Source organism: Lissotriton vulgaris, unplaced genomic scaffold (genome assembly GCF_964263255.1).
Source record: "Lissotriton vulgaris unplaced genomic scaffold, aLisVul1.2 SCAFFOLD_1103, whole genome shotgun sequence".
Taxonomy (NCBI): domain Eukaryota; kingdom Metazoa; phylum Chordata; class Amphibia; order Caudata; family Salamandridae; genus Lissotriton; species Lissotriton vulgaris.
In genome coordinates, this window is record NW_028254634.1 from 584,343 (window position 1) to 611,225 (window position 26,883).

A 26,883-nucleotide genomic window follows, 5' to 3' on the forward strand; every position below is an offset into this window, starting at 1 on the left:
GCATGGAAAAGCATCGATATTCCTGCTTCCCAGTCCTCACTCCTGGCATCCCTACCACCCATGACGGATGACCCTGAACTAGCGGCCAATAACTATACAACTTGGATTCGAAACACTGTCGATCAGACAGTTCCACTTAAGAGACAATCCTCCAACAGAATCTCTAAATCCTCACCCTGGTTCAATGATACTCTAAGACTAGAAAGACAACAGTGCAGGCGTCAAGAACGCAAATGGAGACGTGAATACGACCCAGAGCAAAAAGCCCTCTATAAATCCATGTTACTGAAATACACACAATCAATCATCACAGAGAAAAGTAATTTCTATACCAATCAAATTAATCTTGCTCAAGATTCGACCAAACAACTTTTCCAGGTAGTGACGCGTCTCTCTGGACAAACAACATCTACCCCGGTCACATATACCCAAGAACTATGCAACTCTTTGGCAAATCATTTCCAAAAAAAAGTCACTGACATCTTCTCCCAATTTGAAGCTCATACTAGTGACACTGGACATTCTCACTCCGTCTCTAACGACCAACCTCCTTCTGCCACGAAGTCCACCAATCCCCCTCGAACAATCCCGTCTAACTCCTTCCAGGAGTTTTCTTAGATCTCCTCTGAACTGACATCCCATCTCTTAGGCACCACGAACTCCGGATCCCCGGAAGACCCATGCCCCCCTCCATTCTCAAAAACTTCCCTGAAATCTTAAGCCCTAAACTCACCGAGATATTCAATGCTATGTTCCTGTCCACTACTTTTGCCTCCATCTGGAAAAGAGCCATCGTCAAGCCTCTTATCAAAAAAAGCTCACTTGATCCTACGATAGTTGCCAACTACCGTCCAATCGCTTTCCTCCCGCTCCCCGCCAAAATTGTAGAAAAAATCATGAACAGACAAATCTCCGACTTCATAGAGCAAAACAACTGTCTGGACGAAACACAATTTGGCTTCCGGAAAGGACACGGGACGGAAACTGCGCTTATCAAAGCCACGGAGGAAATTAGGAAGTCTTTGGATGGTGTACCATCTGCCTGGAAGCAAGCGTGGGTTTCGCCTATCATCAAGAAACCCACACTAGATCCATCTAAACCGGAGAACTTTCGTCCAATCTCCCTGCTTCCATGGCTGTCCAAACTCGCTGAAGCACATGTCAACAGTGCTCTATCCCAACATATGGTTGAAAACAACATTCTCGACCCATCACAAAATGGGTTTAGACCAGACCATAGCACGGAGTCTGCTCTCTTAGCCACCACAGAGCATCTCCGAACGATCTTAGATGCCGGTCAAAGTGCTGCGCTGATCCTTCTGGATCTCAGCGCGGCCTTTGATACAGTATCACATAACATCCTTCTTAATCGTTTGGAGACCTTTGGAGTAGCTGAGCATGCATTGGAGTGGTTCAAATCTTTCCTCGAAAACAGATCCTTTCGAGTTTCCGCCCCCCCCTTCCTGTCAAAACCCTACCCGATCGCTCAGGGAGTTCCGCAGGGCTCTGCGTTGAGCCCATCCCTTTTTAATCTCTACGTCCAGCCTTTGGCGGCAGTGGCCAAAGAATGGGGATTGACATTAGTGTCGTATGCTGACGACACACAGTTGGCCATCGCTCTCTCTGAAGGCCCTTCCAACTCATCCTTTAACTTTAAAAACGGGCTCTCCGCGGTCGCCCAATGGATGACAATGAATTGTCTACAACTCAATGGCGGAAAGACAGAGGTGCTACTCCTTGGCAAAGACACCAGCCTCTGGAATGAGCACTGGTGGCCGTCATCCCTGGGCACCATCCCTCCCCCCAAAACCCTAGTGAAAAATCTAGGTGTCTGGATGGATGACTCACTCAACTTTCGGTCCCACACCAAAAAGGTTGCCGGCACCTGCATTGGCCTGCTGAGAAGCCTCAGCCACATACTAGGCTTCTTTGACGCTAAAACCCGCCAACTCATTATCCAAGCCACCATCCTCTCGCGTCTGGACTACGCCAATGTGCTTCTTCTTGGTGCCAACAAATGTGAGATAGCACGGCTCCAACGCGTGCAGAACTCTGCGGCTAGAACTCTGGTCGGCCTCCCCCGTAGATGTTCAGCCAGAGCGACCATCAGAAAATTACACTGGCTACCCGTTGATTCTAGAATCAAATTCAAGACCCTCATTATGTCTTTCAAAATCCTCAAACTTAACACCCCTCCTCTGCTTCGACCCCTTCTCACGCCCTATGCGCCGTCACGGAACCTAAGATCTGCTAACCAAAACCTCCTATGCGTCCCACGCATAAAACTCAGCCGCATGGGCGGCCGCTCCTTCAGGTTCCTCGGAGCCAAGCTGTGGAACGACCTGCCACAACACATTCGCTCCATTGACAGCCTACCGGCATTCCGAAAAGCAGTAAAAACGTTCCTATTCCCATGCCTGTAATTCTGTCCCTAGCCTAGCTTCTCCCTGCTCAGGCTAGGATCCTGGGTTCTCAGCGCCGGGACGCCTCATTGCTGGGGCAGCTGTCGCGCTCTACCAAAACGTTAGAATAGAATAGAATAGAATAGAATGGAGGCTCGGCGGTGCTCATTCTACTGGACCTGTCGGCGGCCTTCGACACGATCGATCACTCCACCTTGATCGACCGTGTCGAATCGGCAGGCATCACGGGTTCAGGGAAGGATCTCATTGCCTCATTTCTCACTAATCGAGTTCAATCTGTTACCTTCGGCAACTTCAACTCACCTTCTTTCACTCTTCCGTGCGGTGTACCCCAGGGATCCTCGCTAAGTCCAACATTATTCAACATCTATGTGTCGGACTTAGCGAGGACCATAAAAATCCATCACCTGGCGGTTACATCCTATGCCGACGATACCCAGATTGTCCTAGCCATAAATAAAAACAGAGACGAAGTGGCCTCCAACTTCAATCTGGGAATGCTGGCAATAAGCAATTGGATGACACGAAACTGTTTGAAATTGAATTCCGATAAAACGGAGGTGATGCTGTTCGGCAATCTTGCCCCTGCCTGGTCTCCCACATGGTGGCCTGATGCCCTGGGACCTCCCCCTCCCCCCGTTACCAAAGCCAGGAATCTAGGAGTTGTACTGGACACCAAACTTACCTTCATGTATCACGTCAACGCGGTAGTATCTTCCTCATTCTACACTTTGAGAATGATAAAAAAACTTCTACCTTACCTTCCAATGAACATGAGAAAAACTCTGATCAGCGCACTTATCATGGCCCGCATTGACTATTGCAATGGCCTGCTAGTCAACGCTCAAGAAGGTGTCCTAAAGAAATTGCAACTGGTGCAGAACGCGGCGGCCAGATTGATTACTGGATGTCCTAAATACGCCTCTATCTCCGGAACACTCCGAGAGCTCCACTGGTTGCCAGTAAAGAAGAGAGCCAAGTTTAAGGCTCTCTGCATTGCCTACAAGGCAACTCATGATCAAGGACCAGCGTATTTGAAAGACTCCTTTTGTCCTTACGAACCTACCAGATCCCTACGGTCCTCAACCGCTGGACTACTGCAAGTCCCTAGGACTAAGAAAGTCTCCTGGGGAGACAGATCCTTCATAGTCACCACCACTAAACTTTGGAATAGTCTTCCATCCTACATCAAAACCTCCACATCTCTGCTCTCCTTCCGCAGACAGATAAAAACCTGGCTGTTCAAGCAATAACTCCTCAAGAACTAGTTCTCTCACTCAGCGCCGAGACACCCACGGGTAGTTGAGCGCTCAACAAATCGCCTAAATAAATAAATAAATAAATAACCCAGGATCATCAGAGTGACTCCAAATGTCACTTGGCTGGCCTCCTGATCAGAGCCTCAGGGTCAGAACAGCTCCACAACCTTGAACCCAGCACATGGGCTCTGCCAGCTGTGAATCCTATCCTCCCAAGTAGTGTCCTCTAGTGCTGGATCCTTGGAAGTAGGCCTGAAGATGCTCTGCCAACCCAGCTCTGGTCCCCATCAGAACTCAAATGATGCCCCACAAATCCTTACTGCACAGCTGCCAGCCTCATTGGAACAGATGCTGAAATCTGCAAAACCCCACAAAGCCTCATTGCACAGTAGTCATCTCCATCAGAACTGATGCACAGCGAAGCATAACCCTACCACGTACGCCACTCAGCTTCATCGGAACTGATGCCGGATGATGCAAAGCCTTGCAAAGCAAAGCAGCACAGGATTTAAGGATCTTTATTCAGCAGGCCTAACTTGGCCCCAGTATACAGCCTGCTCTGCATTGTGGTTAGTCTGAACCTGTAAATCTTGTCCAGGTTCAGTGTGACCAGATAACCACAGTTGGCCCCTGTGCTTCTGGATGTTATTTTCAGTAAATTCCTTTAAATTGCATATCGCTGGTTCTACTGATTGGATATGTGTCATTTTAGCCTTAAATTATTTATATAAATTGTACTCTATTTTTCTAAATTGGTGTGGGTTTTTTCTTGTGTTGTGTTTTCACTTCGTTACTAGTTGAAGTGTTGCATAAATATTTTACACATTGCCTATAAATTAAGCCTGCTTGTTTTTGTGCCAAACTACCAGAACGTTGAGGGAAGGTTAATTTGGGGTTTGCTTGTGACTGCACTCTGACATGGATTCTGGTTGCTGCTTGAGTAGAGTTTCACTCTCCCAAACAGTAACACACATTTCTTACTACTATTACAATGAGAGCTCCTTAACACCATGACAGTTACATTTGTAGTTTCATGTAATTCCAGAATGGCACAGGGATCCAATTTTAAGTAAAACATTCCCTGTCCCTTTGTTCACCATGCCCATCTACTTTAAAAAGTTCTCATTTGACGGAGGAAGAGCAAAAAGATTGGCCCTTTGATAGGTTTATGCCACGATGGCTGGCATATTCCTTGTAAGAATAAATTATTCCTTGCCTTGCTAATAGGTGTAGAATATACATCCTGGCCAAAGAAAAAAGATGAGAAGTAAACTGGACTTTCTCAAGCAAATACATCTATATTTGACTATCTCTTTGGCTTTTATTGCACTCAGGTGGAACAGGATTACTGCCGGACTGGGAACTGAAAGCAGCCCTGGCAAATTTCTGCAGACAAGCCCCCACCCGGCGCGTAGGGAGCGAGCGCAGCGAGCGAGCTCGACCGCTACTAGGGGGTTTTAGGGGGGTTCTCCCCCCAAGAAAATTTTGGAAAATGACAAACCAAAGCTACTACTAGGGGGAGTTTGGGGTGTTGAACTTGTCCCCCCCCCCAGAAAATGTGAGACTCAAAGGCCAAAACAAAGCATTTTTCAACACATTTTTCATTACATATTAGATTGTATTAACTTTTAAAGCATAGTAAATTGTCATTCATGTTGTCACAAATTAAGCACTGATGTGATGTCACACATGAGCCCACAGGCCACTGACTGAGGCCAGAAACTGTGGAAATGTCACACATAAGCACCAAGGCACTGACCCAGGCCTGGTCACACCACCAGGCCAGTAAGCATGCAAACGTCACATATAAGCACCCAGGCCGGAAGCATGGAAATGTCACACATGAGCCTCCTGATGCAGGTCACTGAGGCCAGCAACTATGGAAATAGCACACATAATTGAGCACCCAGGCCAGAAGGCATGCAAACGTCACACATAAGCACCCAGGCTGACAGAAGGCATGGAAATGTCTCAAATGGCACCCTAGCCAGAAAGTATGAAAAATTAACACAAAGTCCCTGGCCTTGACATGACACATCTTTAAATAGCCTACTTAAGTGGGTGGCACAATAAGTGTTGCAGGCCCACTAGCAGCATTTGATGTAAAGTCCCTGGGTACATGTAGATCCACATTTATAGGGACTTACAAGTAATTTAAAATTGCCAATTCGGTGTAAGACAATTTTACCATGTTTGAAAGGAAAGAGCGCAAGCACTTTAGCACTGGTTAGTGGTAGTAAAGTGCACTGAGCCCTAAGAGCCACCAAAAATGGCCTTTTTGAAGCAATAAAGCAGAAGAAATCGGATTATAATTTAGAGGAATCTGAGGCTGACAGGGACTTATCTAACAATGTCTCAGCAGTCAGTAACAACAATATGTATCTAAAAAACATTTTACATGTGCTAATGGCGCTGGGACTTTTTCTGTAGCTTCTCCTTTTCCGCTCAGCTGTTTCAACAGCTACAACGTGCGCATCTGTAATTCACATGCAAACAGTGAACAATGGGCTATGGGCTACATGCCGGAAGATATCGACTGGCTTCACAAACTGTACCACACCCTGATCATGGAGAAGATCTCAGCTACAGTAAACCACCAGCTGCAACAGTTTGAGAAGCAGTAGAGCTCCTGCGTGAATTTTCTCACAAATGCATTTTGAGAACTCTCTTGCCAGGATTATCTATGAGTGCTGCACCTCACAGACCTGGGTTACTGTACAATGGGGTACATGGACCTGCTCCTAAAGGGTAAAATGGATCCTTTATCAAGCTTATGAGTGAACAGGACGTCTTTCTTGTTATCTCCCCCTACTTTCTCTTCCCAAATTTCCATTATTCACCCCTTTCCTTTCCCTTCTCCCCAGCAATTCCTGGGTTTAATGGCGTCACTGGGTTTTAGATACGACACCGGCCTTGTAACCATAACATACAATTATCTCCTACTTTATCAGTACAATTCAGTGATCTCATGTGTGGGGGGGTCGCAGTGGGGGGCATTTAGTGTGGCACTGTAAATCTGGTCCCATTCTCAACAGATCAGTATTACAATTATTCAGAGATAGCAACGTGATTGTTGAGCAGGCAATGCAATGCAAACTGTAATGGGAACGTTTTGAAAAGTTAGGTAGAAACAACAACGCGGAAGGCCGGTGTTATTTCTACGAGGCTGCGTGTTTTCTGCTACTGTACAGTACCTGTACCAATCAATGCCTCTTAAGTGATGGATGTGGTCTGGCCTCAGGCTCTCCTTACTGCAGCATGATGGTTTCTTTATACCATTTTGTAGTGGCAGGCAAAATGGAGTGAGTCCGTGTAAAATTGCTATAGATTTCGCGTATTTGTTTGATAACATATTTGACTGCCGACCTGAGTGAGGTAGCAGTACTGATGAGATAAACAACAGTGCGGAAACAGAAGCCACTGTTTCGGGGCAGATCACAGACTATCTTGTTGAATCAATCATTGTGCTGCTTCAACATGTAGAACAGCATAAAAAGATGCATCGTATAGAAGTGCGCGATGCGGTCCCTCCCCCCTCCTCTTTAGATACTGCTGAGAGTTTGAATTATTTATGCTGCATGGAATCTCAAATTATGCGGAATATTATTCGATGAAATAAGCATTGGCTTTATTATGTAAATACATTTACATGTCCTCATTCAGGAGAGAGCAAAGTGCTATACAGAGTACACGCGATCCTTAAGAAATAGCCCTGTAATAAAAGGTTATATTTGCTCATCGAGTCCCAGTTATGGGGAAACGGTTATGTTATGTAACTTAAGGCTAATTTGATCTTGATTAAAGAGGCACCTACTTAAAACAGCCTCATTTAAGATGTATTTAAATCCAGAAACTAGGGGCCATGCACGAATAAACAGTTGCTTTCTATCGTGCTCATTAAGAAATAACTCCTCAGGCAGCCTAGCTCAGTGCATTTATTTGTATAGCGTGTGTGGCAACAGTGGCACTCGGAGACACGTTTAGGATTTTAGCTCTTCAACCTTTCAAAAGAAAGTTGGACACGTTTGGGGTTCTTTTCGGGTGCACTTTCGAGATACCGGCCGGCTACTTGGAGAAGTGTCCAATAGCAATTGGTTTCATCATGACAAAGATACCCCTCCTGGAAAGGTATTACTTCTTTCCTCCCCTTTAACATTGATGCGAACTATTTCGGCTTTAACTTGCTGGTATAGAGAAGACGCAAAATGCTCGGGGAAGCACCAGTGCACTGTGGGAAGCACTTACTGCCCCACAGGGCTCAGCATCCCAGAGGAGACACAGAATGCTCAGGAGAAGCACCAGTGCACTGTGGGAAGCACTTACTGCCCCACAGGGCTCAGCATCCCAGAGGAGACACAGAATGCCCAGGGAAGCACCAGCGCACTGTGGGAAGCACTTACTGCCCCGCAGAGAAAGGGGGAGCTGACAATGCAACCAGCGGGGCTTTGGTACTTACCTAAAGAGAGGTAGAATCTCGCTGAAACCGTAGAACGGTCCTGACCAATGTTCCCTCTAATTTTTTTCTCTGTGTGCGGCAGTGTATGGTCTCTGTGCGCCGCAGCCAAGGCTATGTGCGCCAACTATCTGACCATGCAGGCGAGTGCAGCAACAAATTATCAGGGCAAATACTACTCCAAGCTTTTACTTAACGTGAAAAGAAAGTGAATTTTCACATATACAGCACCATATGAGGGGTCTTAAGACAGATTTGCAATTTAGATATGCATGCCATGGTCTTGATGGGACAGTCCTTCCAAGAAATGGCAAGCCATGAACGCCCCACAAAAAGCACTGATTGAAGTGAGCCGACCCAAAGCCCTCTCTCTGCATTAATTCTGGTACATCACAGAAACTGCCTAATAGTGCGGATTCACCTGGATAGAGCTGATGTCATTGGCTTCACAAGTCACTCTCTGTGGTATGTGGAGAGGCCAAAGTTTGGAGGTGCATGTAGTCTTGACACCTCTAGGACCCTTTGACAGGCACTGTACGAAACTAGCGCTGCATTCTACCTCAACTCCAGAGCTCTCAACCAAGTCCTGCCATAAAAATGCACCCACAACTTCTTTTCAAGACACTTGAAAGCATCTCAGTTCACAGTATGCATAGTACAAATCATATGCTGCATAAAAAAATACCTATTCGCATCATCTTGAAAAGCAAATCCTCTTAGGAAACTCATGATGAAAAACAATGTGAAGCATCCATATACCGCTATGTATTTTGTTTTAAATAGCCTTTTAATGGGGTGACAGAAGCCATGAAGCAGCGCACAACTGTTGCCCATAACAAAAATTGAAGTCAAGGGACCATAAGGCCTCTTGTTATTGGAGTATCCTGGCTGGGAGCCTCACACCTAGATGAAATGGAGGGGAAACAAAGGATATATATATATATCCCTGATGAGGCGTCAAAGCACTTTTCGGCGAATAGCACACTACTCCTGAACCGAAAAAGGATTAGTGGTGGGTTAGTATAAGAAAATCTGTAAATATATGTTCATTTGAGTGGTGGACATGTGAGTCTGTTGGATTGAATAGTATAATGGAGGGGTAGAAGAGGGAAGAGTCTAGAAAGTGTTATTTGGGAGATCATAGCCGTGAGATGAGGATTGTGAGGTGTAAAAGGAAAGATGGAGGTGGGACGAGTTTCTAGAAAGGGATTAGGGAAATCACAGTAGTAAAATGAGGTTTGGGATAAATGAGGGGTGGATTCAGAAAGAGTTGTTTGGGAGATCATAGAAGTAAAGTTAGGTTTCCTTAAAGTGAATATATTGAGAACAACACCAGAACATACTTAAACTAATTTAGCTTTCAAAGTCTCTGCCCGTCCTAAAACCCATAAGATGTTTTAAAAATAAACTCAATGAAAGAAATTCAACACTGGAATTTACGTGCTTTTACGCTGTGAACAGAATAAAATGTACCCCCATGTTAAACCGACCCATGTGCATAAACCAATTGTGACAGCTTAATTTGATAACCGTTGAACCAACTCAATGGTGCACAAAATAAACTGGTCATTGATTACCAATTTCTAACACTGCAAGTGACGCTACTTCATTCAAACTATGTGGTTTAAATTAAACATGTGACTCTAAAGGATATACAAAACATAAAAAAGACCAATCCAAATCATGAAAAAGGAAAGAAACATTCAGACACACCCTTCACATCATACCCAATAATGAATCAAACGTGCTGTGATGATAGGATATTAGCATAACATTCCTTTGACCTTGACATTAACAAAAACAGTTCTCTGTAAATCACGGTTCAAAGCTTTGATGATGTAAAGATAACTCCCACTGATGGACTAGGTGCAGCCCAGTATTTCCAAGAGGCCTCCGTGATAGCATTTTCCTTGTTTATTCCGTCTTCTCTTCCAGAGAATGTCAGAATGTCAGATTTGTTGGTCTCCCTAGTATTTACACAAATTATAATTTAAATACCACTATTTTGTTTTATTTCTTTTATAGCGGTTTAGCACTACAGAAATGGTAAAGTGCTATAAAAGAAAAAGCAAAATAGTGGTATTTAAAATATTTGTTTACTTGTGATGTAAAGTGCTCTGACATCCTGCATTGGGATGGAAAGTGCCACAACTCATCCGAATGCAGGGTATCAGAACGCCTTACATAACACAACAGCCTTTTCATAAACATTTGCTGTGATCTTTATCTTTCCAGGAGCAGTGAGTGGATCGCCAACTCGTAAATCACACCACAAGTAGAAAGCTTTTTTTAAAGAAAAAAAAGACAGACGTGCTCTGCAAGTAAAACGCGGTGCAATGCAGATTGTGTGGCCTTTTGAATATATTTTGGGATTGTGAAAGCGCATCATGCTTTGAGACAGCGCAGGGTCTGATATTGGGTGACTTTTTTAAATATATCAGTGTTCATGAAAGTGCTGTCTCAAAGCATGATGCGTACTTTCATGATCTCTAAGATATTTACAGTGCCATGCAATCGTTTGTTTCACAAGCCCGCAGCCACGTTCCAATTACTAAATAGAATCGACTCCTGACCCAAACTCGATGGAAACTGGTAAAAAGTCGGTAAACTTTCGAGGAGCGAACAGCATACATCTTCTACAATGGTTATGAAAGCAGACAATCAGCGTCCTGGGGATTTGGAATACGAAGAATGGACCCGACTTCGGTGAGTACATAGGAGGGATTTTCTGTTTGTAAGAATGTAAACCACACTCACCTGGTGGCGGGCGGCACTGGCAGGCATTCAGCAGCAGGGACACTGGGACAGGCAGGGCTAGGGGGAAGCTAGAAATAATTAAATTATGGTGCGGTGAGAGAAGGCCTCTCGTCACGGTCCCGCGCGAGCCCCAATGCGCATGTGTCACCTCCAACAGCCGCGCCCGCCCAGCCCCCCCCCAGCCCTAAAGTGGGTGAACTGAAACTAAGAGCAGGCAGTGCGGAGGTGGAGACATCTGCGCACACGCAACCCTAAAATGGCACTGCTGCTCTCTCAGATTAGATTAACTAAATTGTGCTTTTTTTCACACGGACCGAGGAGAGAGGCAGGCACGCAGCAGAGGCAGCAGAGTACAGTAGTAAGTGACTACTACTGTACCGAGTGTCCCAAAAATCGGCCCCACCCACACCCAGCGACAAAACCGGCCCCCGTCCCAAAAACCGGCCCCCACCCCTGGCAGCCGACCGGGGGATTGCCCGGTGCCCGGCATTGTCAGTCCGGGCCTGGATTTCCACTCTGCCCAATCAAAAGTGGGATGATGTTCGTGTTTTCTCACGTGCAGGAACACTGGATCTGAGTTTACCAGGCAGAAAAACTGGCCGATAAAATAAATTGAAGCTTTGGCTGCAAAAAACGGTCAAGTCTCAGTCTTCCTCCATGCCATTTTATTTGGCAAAGTGTAACTACAAGACTCCGAATGCCAGGGGACTTTTGTATATGCCCTATGGGACAGGTAAATATGTGTGGTTTTATACACAGTAAAATTAGGTCAGCTCAATGTTACGTCATTCCAGGGGTTTAACTCATAATTGCACATTATGCAATATGTTATCGAACAATACCAGTATTTGTGGATGTGGCGTTTGGCTCACACCGGTACCAGTACTTGTAACTTGCAATGATGGTCTTAATGTATAGGTCCAGAAATGGGAATGTATCCTCCAGACAATGGTTTTGGTTTTTGTTTTTTTTATTATGGTTAGAGGGTTTACATTTAAATCTTAATTAAATCATTCAATTCTATTCTATTCGTGCATCAATTTAGAATTATATTTCTTAAATCAATCACAATTTCATAAATATTTTCTAAATACATTAGTAACATTTCTAATTATATTGTTTACTTTTTACCAAACATTTAGTGGTTTGTATATTGGCTGAGGACCTCAAAGATTTTTAAGTATTTCGTTAAATAAATCACATATACATTGGATATTGTATAGGTATAAACTTCATAGTCATTGTATTAGCATGTTTTCACATTAATTTATATTTTAAAACATTCCCAGTATGCTAGGTGTCATCTGTATTAGTGGCAGGAAAAGCACATTTTGCCATGGATAAATCTTTCGTTCCACTTTACTTGAATAGTAACATACAGATAGTCTTTAACTGATGTCTCACATACACTTGTAGCAATTACAATACTGTACTTTCAATGAAAATGATGCACTCAGTATGTCTGACTAGTAAGTTTCGACAATTATTGTTACCAGTGTGTAACCATTTTAACACAGGAACATTGATGCTGAGTCCATGGACCAATCAAAAACCAAACTCAGTCCTTGTAAAAACATATAAACAAGGTTCACACATTAGTAGCCACTTATGGAATGGGATTATGTTGGGTCATATCAGCCCATCCTTCTCTGAATGCAGACCCCAAGCCTGCAGCCACTGGTAAAATGATAGAGTGGAAGAATCTCCAGCCTAGCCTTGGCTTAGTAAGTAATATATAGCGCTTAAATCCCTTTTATGCAAAATGCTTGGAAACTTTACAAAAGTTAGATGCACTCCCCCAACCAATTCCAAGTGCCTTCAAGTGCTGGTGTGGGTGCTGCAATGATATTGGTTGTTGAAAGAAATTGAGTTACTGGTTGCGGAAGTTGAAACCCTTCTAAAGCAGCAACCACAATCCTTGGTAGGGTGAAGCCACAAGCAAACTCCAAATCAACCTGTGAGCAATCCTGTGAGAGCTTGGCACAGAGCGGTCATGCTTAACTTAGACTTAATGCATAAAGTATTTGTGCAACAATTCAAACAGTGGCAAAGTGAAAGCACATCAGAAAAAGGATCCAACACCAATTTAGAACAATAGAGCTGACTTTAGTAAATAAAACAACACCAAAACTTACAATAATTCAATATGTAGAACTGGAGACATGCAGGTTTAAAGATTTCAGTGAAAATAGCGCCAAAAAGCACAAAGCACCAACTGTGGATATCTGGTCATGCCAAACCGGGCAAAGTCAGAAGTTCAGGCTCACTACGATGGAGCATAAACTGGCTACAGGGACCCAGGTAGGCAGAGTTAACAGGGTTTTGCCCATTTGGCACTCTGCTTGGGGCAGGAGTTCAGTAAAATCTATGTCAGTCACCTTGTGGTGCAGTTTTTCTCACGCGTGGCTCGCAATCATTAAGTTGGTAAGTGCGAGCACGACAAAAGGGGTGCTAAACTGCTTCCTAGTGAGATTTCTCAACAGAAGTGATTGCAGCAGGTCACTACCACTTGCATTGAGAAAGTTGTCACTCACGTTCCCAAGCTGCTACTCGAGTAGAAAATCTACTCAAGCGGTAGAAAGAAGCAATGGCCTCTGGCACTCTGAACTATGTTGTTGGCACTGAATTTACAGCACAAGACAAGCTACCGTCTCTAAAAATCAGTATGAGCAGCATGACTGACCAGAATTCCGCCCTCTCACGTAACTTCATGGGCTCTCACTGAGTTTTTAGGTAACTCCACAGAGCCCCATAGAGTAAACTCTGTGAGTTCCGCCCACACCTAAACAAGAGTACTTTAAGTCTGAGTTGCGGAGCATTATGAGATCCTGTGTCAAGGATGCGTCAGTCCGCCAAGGTGATGTGTTAAGTCTAAAGAGCCCCAAGGCTGCAGTGCGAGGTCCTTCATCGTCTTCGATGGTGCTGTCAATGAGGGCTTGCTGTGTGAAGTCTGGCATCGAAGATACATTGCACACCCAATGCGATGTATTGGTTCCGAGGACCTGAGGTTCAATGCAACGACCTGCAACATCATAGAAGCAGCCTTTGATGAGAGATTTGCAATGTGATGGCCTGTCGTGGAGATGCGTTGCACATTGGCGATTCTGAAGCAGCCACCAAGTTTGCTGTGGAGTGCTTGCCCTGGGACATTCCTCACAGCAGAGGGAATACGTCGCTTCCCCTCGTGGCATTTTCAAAATTGAAAGAAAAAATCTGAGAGGATTTTTCATTACAATAGCGAAGACACTAAACTTGATCTGGAACCCATTTGGAAATTACTGCTTATTAAATGCAATAAAAAATCACAATGTCATCATATGGGAGAGGAAGGCCTTGAAGTAGTGAAAATGAGTTTAAGAGTTTTTCACTACCAGGACATAGAAAACTTAAATGTACACGCCCAACTTTTTCAATACATTGCACCCTGTCCTAAGGCCTGTCTATGGCCTACCTGAGGGGTGACTTACATGTTTTAAAAAGTAAGGGTTGAGCCTGGCAAAAGATATAGTTATCCAGGTCGACGTGACAGTTTAAAAACTGCACATACTGACTAAAAGGGCATGCTTGAGTCATGTTTGAAGGGCTACTTAGGAGGGTGGCTTGATAAGTGCTGCAGGCTCACTAGTGGTTTACAATCCCTGGGTACATGTAATACCACTTTACTACAGACTTATAAGTAAATGAATTATGCCATTTGGGGATAAGCCATTGTTACCATGTTTTAAGGAGTACGCACATGCATTTTAGCACTGGTTAGCAGTGGTAAAGTGCACAGAGTTCTAAGGCGAGCAAAATCAAGATCAACAAAGAATAAAGGGATGAGGAAGGTGAAAAGTTTGGAGGAATACCACCCTATATTTGACAGGTCTAACAGTTGTGATTTTTAATCATCTCTTTATCATATTATTCACATTGTTTCATTCATGTTGCACTGATTAGTTTTGATTCTGCTGGATTGGATAGTCGCCGTCCTTGTCTGTACAAAATTTCCTTCTGGAGGCCCCGGTTTATTCTCGATCTTAGACCTAGATGTAGAGACTATGGATCACTTTCCGTCAGATATGTGTTGGAATGTTTATCTGAGAAACTAGTCTTTTCCAGGATATGTGCTAGAACAGCTTTCCTAGTTTAAATAAACGTGTTGAGCCAGATACGCTTTAAGGCAAGGCCAACGTGAGCTTGGCCGGGGCCCCCATCTTTCAAGCGCCCCCCTCCCAGCTACTAATCAAACCTAACACTGTATTTTTTTGAGCTAGCCTGCCCATTTCAGCAGTCCCTGTCTCGGCCTCTTCCATTCCAGGTTAAAAATATCATTAAAGACTGACAAGGTATTTCCTAATTAAGCTGGGCATGCACATTAAAATTCTGCTACCTGCGCATATCCAGCACAGTCGCTTGTGCCTTTTAAATTGCTTTGCTGTCTGTTGTCTTGTAAGGCACAGGGACTCGTCATTTCACCTTACCAGTGCAAATGAGCTGCATGCAGAGGGAGCTATTAAATATTGTCTGTGAAGGCCTAAGCTCTCCAAAAAGGTGAGAACAGAAGCAGAGTAGTCCTGTCAATTTTCTGATGATGTTCCAGCTGAACTGCATTCTCCCCACTTATGTGTGAGAGATAACTATTGCAATGAATGTGGGTATATGAGGATGAAGGCTTTGGCGCCTCATATATAAAATAAAAGGGGCCGAGTTTGCCTTCAATACACATACCCTAGAGACATATGCAGTCACTTTCTGGGCCTTCCAACAGGTGTGTTGGCCTTCACACCACCAAAATAGGCCAGGGTACAGAAAAATAAATCCATCAGCATTGCCACAGTACCCCATAGTGGCCAAGTTAAAGACTGTAAAATGTATATGAACCCGATATTTGTTAACATTGGACTTTAGCTTTCATCCATTTTTACTTTCTCTCACACAAGTAGGCTATTTTAGGGAAAGGGAAGTGGCTGGCTAGGTAGTGTTACAAACAATACATGTCTTTGTTACTAGCTAGTAAATAATCTCAATTGGGTGAATGTCTTATGCTGAAATGGGAATGCATTTTCTGTTGGGGCGTGGAAGCAAGCATAAGTACAATATATATTAAAAATGGAAGGTCACAACTTCTTATACATTTGTTCTGACTCAGTCCTTTAGTCATTTACAGTTGATAAAAAAGTGAATCCTGCTAAGCTGTGTGCCAGTAATGTGAGAGATTTACTATGAAGCTACTTTCTCACACAAGTCGACTGGATAATCTTTAGGTTTTTTATGGATATTGTGCATATATATACATATATATATATATATATATATATATATATATATATATATATATATATATATATATATATATATATATATATATATATATATATATATGTGTGTGTATATATGTGTGTGTGTGTATATATATATATATATATATATGACGCTCAAAACTCTTCCCAGTCTCACAAGAAAGAGGCAGCACTCATAATCCAAGAGTTATCCAGCGATTTAATTTTGGGGAACAGAAAAGCACAGACGCGTTTCGGCGTAAGCCTTTATCAGTGTATATATATATATAACCTACTGGCGGTCTCCAGTAGGTAGTTATAGTTAGGATTTTTTTCAATGCAAAATCTCAAAATTCTATTTGGAATAACTTTGGCGCCAGTTGACGAATCTGCCTGAAAACTTCCTAAAATTTGCCTCGCGGAGCTCCGGTCCTTCCTTGAAAGTTTCGGGGGGATTCGTCAAGCGGGGGCCGAGATAAAAGGGGGGTCCCAAAACGCGTTTTCCCGATGTTAATTTCTATAGGGCGGTCGAACTCACTTTTAGCCCGAACGGCTGAATGGATTTGCACCAAACTTGGCAAAATTGTAGGGACTGGTAGCCCGATGTGCCTTTGCTATGTCTCAAGATATGTGATCCAGTGGTTTTTGAGTAATTTAGGTTAAAAAAAATATATATCTATGGCAGCGCCCCTGTACGCGCACCGGGGAGCGCTCTGGGCGCGCCTCGCGACTTGCGCACAGAAAGCTGATTGGCTCTCGGGTGTCTGTAAACATTCAAAACAGTCTTGAGCGTCCACCATCTTGTGTCTCGGTAGGATCGAGACACAAGAGGTGGCCAAAACAAAGGGGGAAATGACCATAAGGGGGCAGGGTAGACCCACCCTGACCCCCTAGGTTTGTTATTGTTATTGTTATTGTTAATGAGATTTTATATCGCGCCTAATCACCTGCAGGCCTCTAAGCGCCAGGAAAGATGGTAGTAAACAATAACTTAGCAAGATGGAAGCTGGATTATACTGTGCTCATGCTTTTGCTGAACAGGAATGTTTTTAGGCTCTTCCTGAATCGTAGTAGATTCCCTTCCCGACGCAGTGCCTCCGGCAACCTGTTCCATAACTGAGGGACTAGCACTGAAAAGGCTCTCCCTCCCTTGGTCACTAGCCTGTAGCGAGGACAGACCAGTAATTGGGAGTCTGAGGATCGAAGTGTTCTCATAGGGCAATAAAGTTGCAGACGATCTTTGATGTAAGTTGGGGCTTTGCCATAGATTGCCCTATGGGCCGTGCATAAGTTCTTAAATTCCACTCTTTCTTTAATGGGGAGCCAGTGCAAACTTTGTAGTAGGGGAGTGGCTTTAGATCTCCTCGGTAATCTGAAGATCAACCGGGCAGCGTCATTCATTATGACCTGAAGTCTACTGGTCAGAGTTTTAGGTAAGCCAAGGTAAAGGGCATTACCGTAATCAATTCTGGAGATGATGGTGGCCGCTACTATTGATCGCATCATGGATTGTGAGAGGACAGGAGTTAACTTCCGCAATTGCCTAATGATGTTTGTGCAACTTCCCACAACCGCAGAGATCTGAGGGGCCATTGACAGATCATCATCCAGTTTGATCCCCAGGCTCTTTACAGATGAGCTTGGTTTTGGAGCCGGGCCCAACTCTGTGGGCCAATAGAGATCACACCAAGGTGAGGCAGTGGATGTAATCACTAGTACCTCAGTCTTGTCAGGGTTGATTTTTAGCAGGTTATCCGTCATCCATTGCACTGTGAACCGCAAGATGTTCTGAGCTTGGAGTTGTGCGGCCGTGGTGTCATCGACACTTAGCAGCAGTTGCGTGTCGTCCGCGTAGTTATAGACTTTACAGCCCATAGTGGCCAGAGAAGCAATCAATGGTTGCAGGTAGAGATTAAATAGAAGCGGGGACAGGGCGGACCCCTGTAGCACCCCGCACTCTAAAATCCCCATCTCAGATGTTTCGTCCCCCAGTTGTATCTTTTGGGTCCTTCCTGTAAGGAATGATTGCAACCATTGAAAGGCCTGGCCCTTAATCCCAAAGTCCTTCAGTCTATCCAAAAGCAAGGCATGGCTGACAGTATCGAACGCCGCTGATAAGTCCAGCAAAATCAGGGCGCTCGGTTTCTTGCAGTCAGCCATGCCTCTTAGTTCATCCAACACCGATAGCATCACCAACTCGGTCCTGTGATGAGCACGGAAACCTGCCTGTCGATCGTGGAGTAGATGATGAGTTTCCAGATAGAGGGACAGGGACTTTAATACATGCTGCTCAAGAACTTTTGAGAGGAAGGGCAACTGGGAAATAGGTCTGTAATTCTTTAACACCGCAGGATCTGATCCAGACTTTTTCAATAGAGGTCTTACACGTGCCTCCTTAAGCTCAGCCGGTAAGTACTCCGTATCTAGCGATCTGTTGAGGAGGAAGATGATACGGTCATCCAGCAAGGGGCGCGCAACACGGAAGATCTCAGGTGGGCACGGGTCAGCTGGGGAGCCAGATTTAATTTTACTCATCAGCTGTTCTAGGATCAATACATCCATCTCTGGAAATATTTCAAGGGAGCAGTCTGTCACGATCTCAGATGCTGATGTTATAGCAGTCCCCAGTCCCACCCCATTCTTTATCTCCTGGATGATGATGTTTGATGTTGGGGCTATAAAAGGGGATCCGCGGGGCAAATAAAACATTTTCTTTTCGATTTTCGCGGAGGGAGCGCCCGGTACGCGCACCAGGGAGCGCACCGGGAAGCGCACAAAGGAGAAAAAAAGAATGCCAGAGTTTAAAAATTTTTGCAATATTTTATAAATGGGAGGTAGTTCTGAAAAGAACTTTTTTTTATTCCTTTTGTTCTTTTATATTTTTTTAATTATTTTTCTGAAATTTTTTTTTGTATTTTCGAACAATTTTATATTTTTTTGTGTTTTTTAAGGGAACAAACAAAAAACAGGGAATTGGAAATGCCTCAACAGGAGCAAAAAAAAGAAAATAATTACTGCTTCCTTTTCTTGCTGCAGTGGTGGTTGTCCACATCATTATTTATTAAGGTGACACTAAGTTTACCATAACATACTGTTTTGCCACAGAAAATGCAAACAATTTTGATGGTGCCAAATTTTTGTTGAACATTTGGCACCATTTGGCGTCCTTCAGGACCAGAAAGTGAGTGTTCAGTAGAGGAGGTGCTGGCCACAGGGGGTGGGTTGTTTCGAAGTTCCTGTACCTCAGCCTGGGCTAAGGTATTGGTATGCCACCTCTCCATGTGGCGGATCATGGTAAAATTACCAAAAGAATATTTCATTTTGGGATTGCCCCTGGAGAGGACTTTGCCACAAATAAGACAGGTGACTTTGGGGGTGTTCACCATTTTCTGGTCTTCAGGAAAAGAAAAGAATTGCCAAATAAAGTGCACTTTAACGTGCCTTTGCCTTGGTTCTTCAGGCAGGAAGCGCCTTGGTTGTTCCTCCTCCTCCTCTTCTTCCTCCTCTTCTTCTTGTCCTCCAAGAAACTGTGGTGGTGGATCTTCTTTTCTTGGTGGTGGTGGTGGTGGTGGGGGTGCACCAGCTACAGCTACAAGTGATGCCATCGTTTGCTCAAAAATAGCTCTTGCTTTCTCAATGAAGAAAGTTAGAATTGAGGAAAAAAGGAGGGGGCTTTCATTATTTGGAGAAAATAATGATGAGAACCAATGAAAAGTGTTATTTTCAAGTCACATGACCCGATGCGCTTACGTTACGCGCTGCGGCGCGCTTACGTTACGCGCACCGGGCCGCGCCGCGGAGCGATTCCGGGTGCATTTACGCAGCGCGTCATAAGACACATCGCGCGGCTACGCGATACGTCACGCTTACGCGATGCGTCACGATGTTGTTTTCGATCGCGACATTGGCGCTAATGGGACGCTTCCCGGTTCACGCACCGGGGCGCTTCAAAATACTACACTTTCCGGGGCGCGCACCGGGAGCGCTCCAGGAAAAAAAAAAAAACAATATACAAAAAAAAAATTTGGAAAAATTGTAGGGACTGGTAGCCCGATGTGCCTTTGCTATGTCTCAAGATATATGCTCCAGTGGTTTTTAAGAAAATTAACGTTGAAAACATATATATTGGGCTACATTGGGCTATATATGTGTTAGAGCCCAAATGTAGCCCAAATGTAGCCCAATGTAGCCCAAAGATGGCCACCAGAGACAAAAAAATACAAATGTAGCCCAAATAGCCAGATGTAGCGCAACTATAGCCCAATGACAGAATGTACCAGAGTGTTCTAAAGAACAACTAGAGCGCTAACAGTCTTACTTATAAAGTGAGACTTATAGTTAGGAATTAGCTTTAAAAAAACCTTTGAAATTCGCTGAAAAAAACCATAGGTTTCACACTGGTTATAGTTAGGAATTAGCATTTAAAAAACCTAAGAAATTCACTGAAAAAAGGATAGGTTTCACACCAGTTATAGTTAGGAATTAGCATTTAAAAAACCTATTAAATTCACTGAAAAAACCATAGGTTTCACACCAGTTATAGTTAACTGGAAATTTTACTGTCATAAAACCATTGAAATTCCACGTTATAGTTAGTTGGACTCACTATAACTTGCGCGTGCACTGCTGATGACGTCACATATTACATCACTCATGACATGGTCAGTGACATCACTCATGACATCACTGATGACACCATCCTTGTGACAGAGTGACAGACCTCCTTTCAGTGTAATGTAACCCTTGAAGTAGATATTCAAAAAAATGGAGATACCCATACCAGGTACAACAACCAATTCAGAAATTACACCATCTATATACACTTCCACTCATTCACCAACAGTTCTATATAGTCACTCATACATATACTCACTCATCATATGTAGTGATACACCTATACATCCTGTTACACACCGACAGTCATCCAAAAGTTACTCACACATGCAAATAAACTATTGAACATCCATTTATTTGCATATACAACTATACACAAACTACTACCTTACTTCTAAGGAAACCTACACATACTTACTCACTTAAACAATCACTTATAGAAACACATACTTATTTAAAAAGGAACTCTTACAATCTCTCACTCTCTCATATACTCACTTATATACATCAATACGCACAAATACTAGATTAAAACATATCTTGTTACTGATAAAGACACTAGGGAGACAGCCATTCACTCACTAACACACACATATACACACTCATCCACCCAAACAGTCCTGCACATATGCTGTCTTCAAAACACATACAGTGAGTCAATCATTGATACATCTATGTGCTAAGTAATACCCCCACCAAACCATACTGACACTCATACTGATACTAAAAAAACATCTAATAACCCATATACACACACATGTAGCTACTCAGCAACCCATGCAGCCACTTATACACAAAGTGAAACACTGATACATATATTTAAATATTTAAACATTACTCGCTAATATATGTATTCACTAGGATACACTTAATAGGCCAGTTAACCAATCGATTTAAAAAAAAATATATATCTTTTCAGACACTTATTTAAACATTTATTCTTCCATCGACCTTTACATGTACATATATAAAACATATTTATTTTTCAGAAAGACACACATTCACTGGATGGTTTCATCAGTGATGTCATGAGTGATGTCACTGACCATGTCATGAGTGATGTAATATGTGACGTCATCAGCAGTGCATTGCACACGCAAGTTATAGTGAGTCCAACTAACTATAACGTGGAATTTCAATGGTTTTATGACAGTAAAATTTCCAGTTAACTATAACTGGTGTGAAACCTATGTTTTTTTCAGTGAACTTAATAGGTTTTTTAAATGCTAATTCCTAACTATAACTAGTGTGAAACCTATGGTTTTTTCAGTGAATATATATATATATATATATATATATATATATATAATATGTAGTTAGGTATGGTAAATAATAATTAACTTAACATTTAAAAAAAGGTTGAAGTCACATTATAGTTAGGTGAAAATGTCATTCAGAATGCAAAGAAGCACTGAAATTCACCAGTTATACTTTACTGAGCTAAATATAACTTGTGCCCATCATCTACTGCTAATAACCTTACATTACACATCATTTTCATACATGCGTGGCATGGGGCTGAATGCAGTGCCTGGCCTTAAACAAAACCCCTCACCGGCACCCCACCCCCTACACATCGCTATTCTATGTTAGTTTCTTTTTATCCCTCTCCTGCAGGAATACACAGAGGTATCCCTACTCTTTCCTCTTAGATGTGTTTTTCTTTTTTTTCAGGACTCTAGGGAATGTCCTGTGGTCCTATAATGGTGACCACAATATTTCTTTCATGTTGTGTCCAGCCCATCAGCTCTTTTGCTTCCGCTGGACCAACCAATCAAAGTGCTTTTTTTCCCACCAGTCTCACAGCACTGGATGTTGCTATTTTTTTTAACCTTAAACCATGCTCTCGCCCACTTTGATATAATCATAAGTGATAGTTTGAGTGACTGAGATGCCCAACTGGAGATCATAGCCTAGCACAACTAGGAGACTCAACATTTCTTAATTCGCTGCAGACTGTGGATTCAACAAAAGTAAGCACTGCAAAATTTAATGAGCCTCATTTCTTTTATTGTTTCTGACATTTTCGGACATTTTTATTTCACTTTTGCTTGGTATCACACAGGTTTAATTTAGCTGACAATTGATAAAGAATTCAAAGTTATTGCAAGGAGGGCCCCCCAAAATATTCTTGGCCCAGGGCCCCCAAAACCGTTAAGATATCCTGGTGTGGAGCCATACTCTTCTTCTAAGATTCCCACTCACTGAAGTTCCTCGCACCGCCAAAATTTCCTACCACATGTACGCGGAAGATACCCAAATATACATCAATATATATTTGCTTGAGAAGATTCTCTCCCTGAACAAGACCCTGAAACGGACTGTCCAATGGCTAGCCGCTTACCAACTAAAACCCCCCCTTTAAAGCCAACCCCGAGATTCAGATGTGGATCAAGGCCACCACAGCCCTTAACTGCCTGCCGACCATTGTGGTCTCTGCCAAATCCCTGGGCATAATCCGAGACTGTAACTTGAACATGCCGGACCACATCAACTCAATGGCTAAAGCAGCTAGATTCCACTTGAGCTACCTTTGGAAGCTGAAACCTTTCATTGAAGAATATAGTTGCTCCACCCACAAGGTCTACCCAAGATCTACCTAGCACCCTTAAAAGCTTGCCTCAACGCGGCCACCAGACAACTCACCGGCACCAGGAAATTAGACCACATCTCTCCACGTATGAAAGCACTGAACTGGCTCCCCCTAGAGCCAGAATTCAGCTGAAACTGGCATGCATTACACACAAGGCTCTTTACTCGAACTCCCCTGCTTATCTGGCACCAAAACTAGTGGTATCTGGAGGAAGCAGGTACTCCCGGTCCGCCAGAAATCTCGTACTCCAAACCGCCTTTTTTCAGAAAAAAAGAACCCATCATAGGGCATTTACCGGGGCAGCACCTGGAATCTGGATCTCTTTCCTACCCGGTATCCGAAGAATCCCTTCTCTAGCACGTTTCAAGAGGGAGGCCAAAACCTTCCTCAAGGGTAAATTTCTTGCCTAATGCCTGCCATGCCTGACCACAAATCTGATGTTTCTAAGACTATTGCTTCTTCCCCAGAACACCAACTCTCCCCACAGAGAATTTACGGGGTCTTTAATTTTTGACCGACTTTAAATATGATTGCAATCTTACCTTTGTATCCGCAGTATCCCCTATGTTCCCCATACCCCTGCCCCTCGCCATCTCTTTGTACAGTTCTGTATATGTCTGCACCGTGGACTTTGTTTGTACACCTCTGTATATCTTGTAAAGCTCTCTGATACCCTCACGGGTGATGTTTGCGCTATATAAAACACTGAAATAAATAAATAAAATAAATAATGAGTTTGCAAATGGCCCTCTCCTTTTAAACGCCATGAGTTAGTTCTTTCTCCTTATTCATAATATTGTAATGTAAATGGCTGTTAAAGTATTTATACTGGAGAACCATAATTCAGAATTTTTCCTAGCAAATTAGATATTCTCTTACATCTTCCTGTATTCTAATAACATGTTCTTTCAATATTTCCTAACAGTTTTCATGGTGGGTCCCTTCCACCGCAAAGTCAACAAGGTATGTATTCATATTTGTATTGTTTAACCATTAGGAGCCTGGTGCATAGTTACTTGGTAATGTAAAATGTTCTCACATTTGGGTTACCTGCAAAATCCAAGGGAGAAAAATCCACCATTTGATTTCCCTCCAGATTAAGTACTTGTTCAAGAAATTGAAAGATTTACCATTATCTCTGATTTCTAAATTTAGCCTAACATAACAGAAATGTCAATGGTATTATATACTTGCATAGCGTTATTTCTATAGAGTAGACTTCAAATATATTATTATTTGAAATACTGCTTAGAATAAAAAAATCCAGGCAAATCTGTTATTCTACAATTCTTCAAATATGCAACAGGTAATGTCCATTATGGTCCAATACTAAAATTGATGGTGCATGTGTCCTGGTTTATTTTTTCATCAACCTATCCATTGGTTGGCAGAAAACAGACATCACTCATGGTTGTCTACAATTTACTGTAAACTAAATTATGACAGTTCATATTGTTGCTATGGAAAACCATGCCAGTTTGTAGGTTGATCAGTTTCAACAGTGAATGATAACTAGAGTGGTGAAGATAACATGCATTGTTCTCTCAGCTGTACTAAATCTACTTGCATGTTCAAATCTCAAGGCCAGGATTATGTGCACCTTACAGCTTTTGTGGGAAAACAAAATTTTGAGTAAATATTGAAAAGCTTCTAGAGGGAACTCATTGTCAAGCATTCCATCCTGACAAAGATAGCACCAAACATGAAGGACAATGGCAACGAAATGAATGTGGATTAAGCTAACAAACAAGCATACCATGAAAGGAAGGCATATTGCCAATGCCATAACAAAGTACTATATCAAACAAATATATAAAAATGATATTATTTTTCAAGAATTGTGTATTACAGAACACAGGTAAAAGGTCTCCTATATATGCACTAACCACTAACAGAACCGATTATCATTATTTTGGTAGGCTGTGCACGGCGGTGGGTGTGCCATAGAAATTCATTGAAAGAAATCAAAGGTTAGAGGGACGTTATTGTTACGTTCATGTTTTACCCACAAAAAACATAGAAATTCAGCCGTTATAGTTATACTTATCTGATAAAACTATAACTCTTGCTGTTAAATAACTAGTTATACTTTCTTCAGTTAAGTGTAACTATAAGTCTAACTAAAATTGCCAAATTTCTATTGTTTTGTGTCGGTAAACGTGAACCTAACTTCACAGTAAATTTCGATTTTTCTCAGTGAATATATATATATATATATATATATATATATATATATATATATATATATATATATATATATATATATATATATATATATATATATATATATATATATATATATATATATATATATAGATATATATTCCCTACTGGCGGTCGCCAGTAGGTAGTTATAGTTAGGATCTACTTTCCATAGGGAAATCCACAACATTCTATTGGGAATAACTTTGGCGCCGGTGGACGAATCTTCGCGAATTTCTCAAATTAGGTGGCCCACTCTGCTCCGCTCCTTCCCTGAAAATGTGGGGGGGATTCGTCAAGCAGGGGCCGAGATAAAAGGGGAGTCCCAAAACGTGTTTTCTCCATGTTAATTTCCATAGGGCGGTCAAACTCACTTTTAGCCCGAACGGCTGAATGGATTTCCACCATACTTGGCAAAATTGTAGGGACTGGTAGCCCGATGTGCCTTTGCTATGTCTCAAGATACGTGCTCCAGTGGATTTTGAGTAATTTAGGTTCAAAAAAATATATATATCTATAAGCGCGCCCCGGTACGCGCACCGGGGAGCGCAGCGGGCACGACAGGCGAGGTGCGCACGGAAAGCTAATTGGCTCTCGGGTGTCTGTAAACATTCGAAACAGTCCGGAGCGGCCGCCATCTTGTGTCTCGGTAGGATAGAGACACAAGAGGGGCCAAAAACAAAGGAGGAAATAACCAAAAGGGGGCAGGGTAGACACCCTGACCCCCTAGGTTTGATGTGGGGGACATAACAAAAATCAGGGAATTCTAAAGGGCTCAACAGGAGCAAAAAAAAAGCAGAAAAAATGTATGTTTCCTTGGGCACTTGTGGTTATCCCAAGCACGGTTAATAAGTGTGATGCATTTCTCTCCATAGCATATTGTTTGTCCACAAAAAATACAAACCATTTTAAAGTTGGAAAACTTTGTTTGTATGGTGGAGCACATCTCCCTAATTTCCAGTCCCGATGGGGTGGAAACATTAGTTTGGGAGGTGTTGGCAGAAAATTGGACAAGGTTTCTGGCCAGTTCCCTGACCTCTGCCCTTGCATAGTTATTTGGATGCTTTCGTTGCATATGTCTGATCATGGTGTGGTTGCCAAAGGAGTATTTGTTGTTGGGATTCCCCCTTGACAGCTCCTGATGACATATTAAGCAGGTTGCCTTAGGTGCATTTAATTTTTTTTTGTCGTTGGGGATTGAAAAAAGCTGCAAGATGAAGTGCTCTTTAGGTTTGTAGGTAATATTGTCCTCTCGGACGAATCTCCTCTCCTCCTCCTCCTCATCCTCCTCCTCTTCTTGATCTCCACCACTGTGAAGTTG

General features: G+C 42.8%; 1 protein-coding gene across 8 annotated transcripts in view; it reads left to right on the plus strand.

Moving 5' to 3' along the window:
* The window catches only part of LCP2 (lymphocyte cytosolic protein 2), a 622,000-nt gene that overhangs the window by 508,902 nt on the left and 86,215 nt on the right, over positions 1 to 26,883 (plus strand). For all 8 annotated transcript variants that reach the window (XM_086951712.1, XM_086951709.1, XM_086951711.1 and 5 more), the window contains one exon: positions 24,286 to 24,323. In XM_086951712.1, coding sequence (XP_086807838.1) covers positions 24,286 to 24,323 — 38 coding nt within the window. The remainder of the gene's footprint in view (positions 1 to 24,285; positions 24,324 to 26,883) is intronic.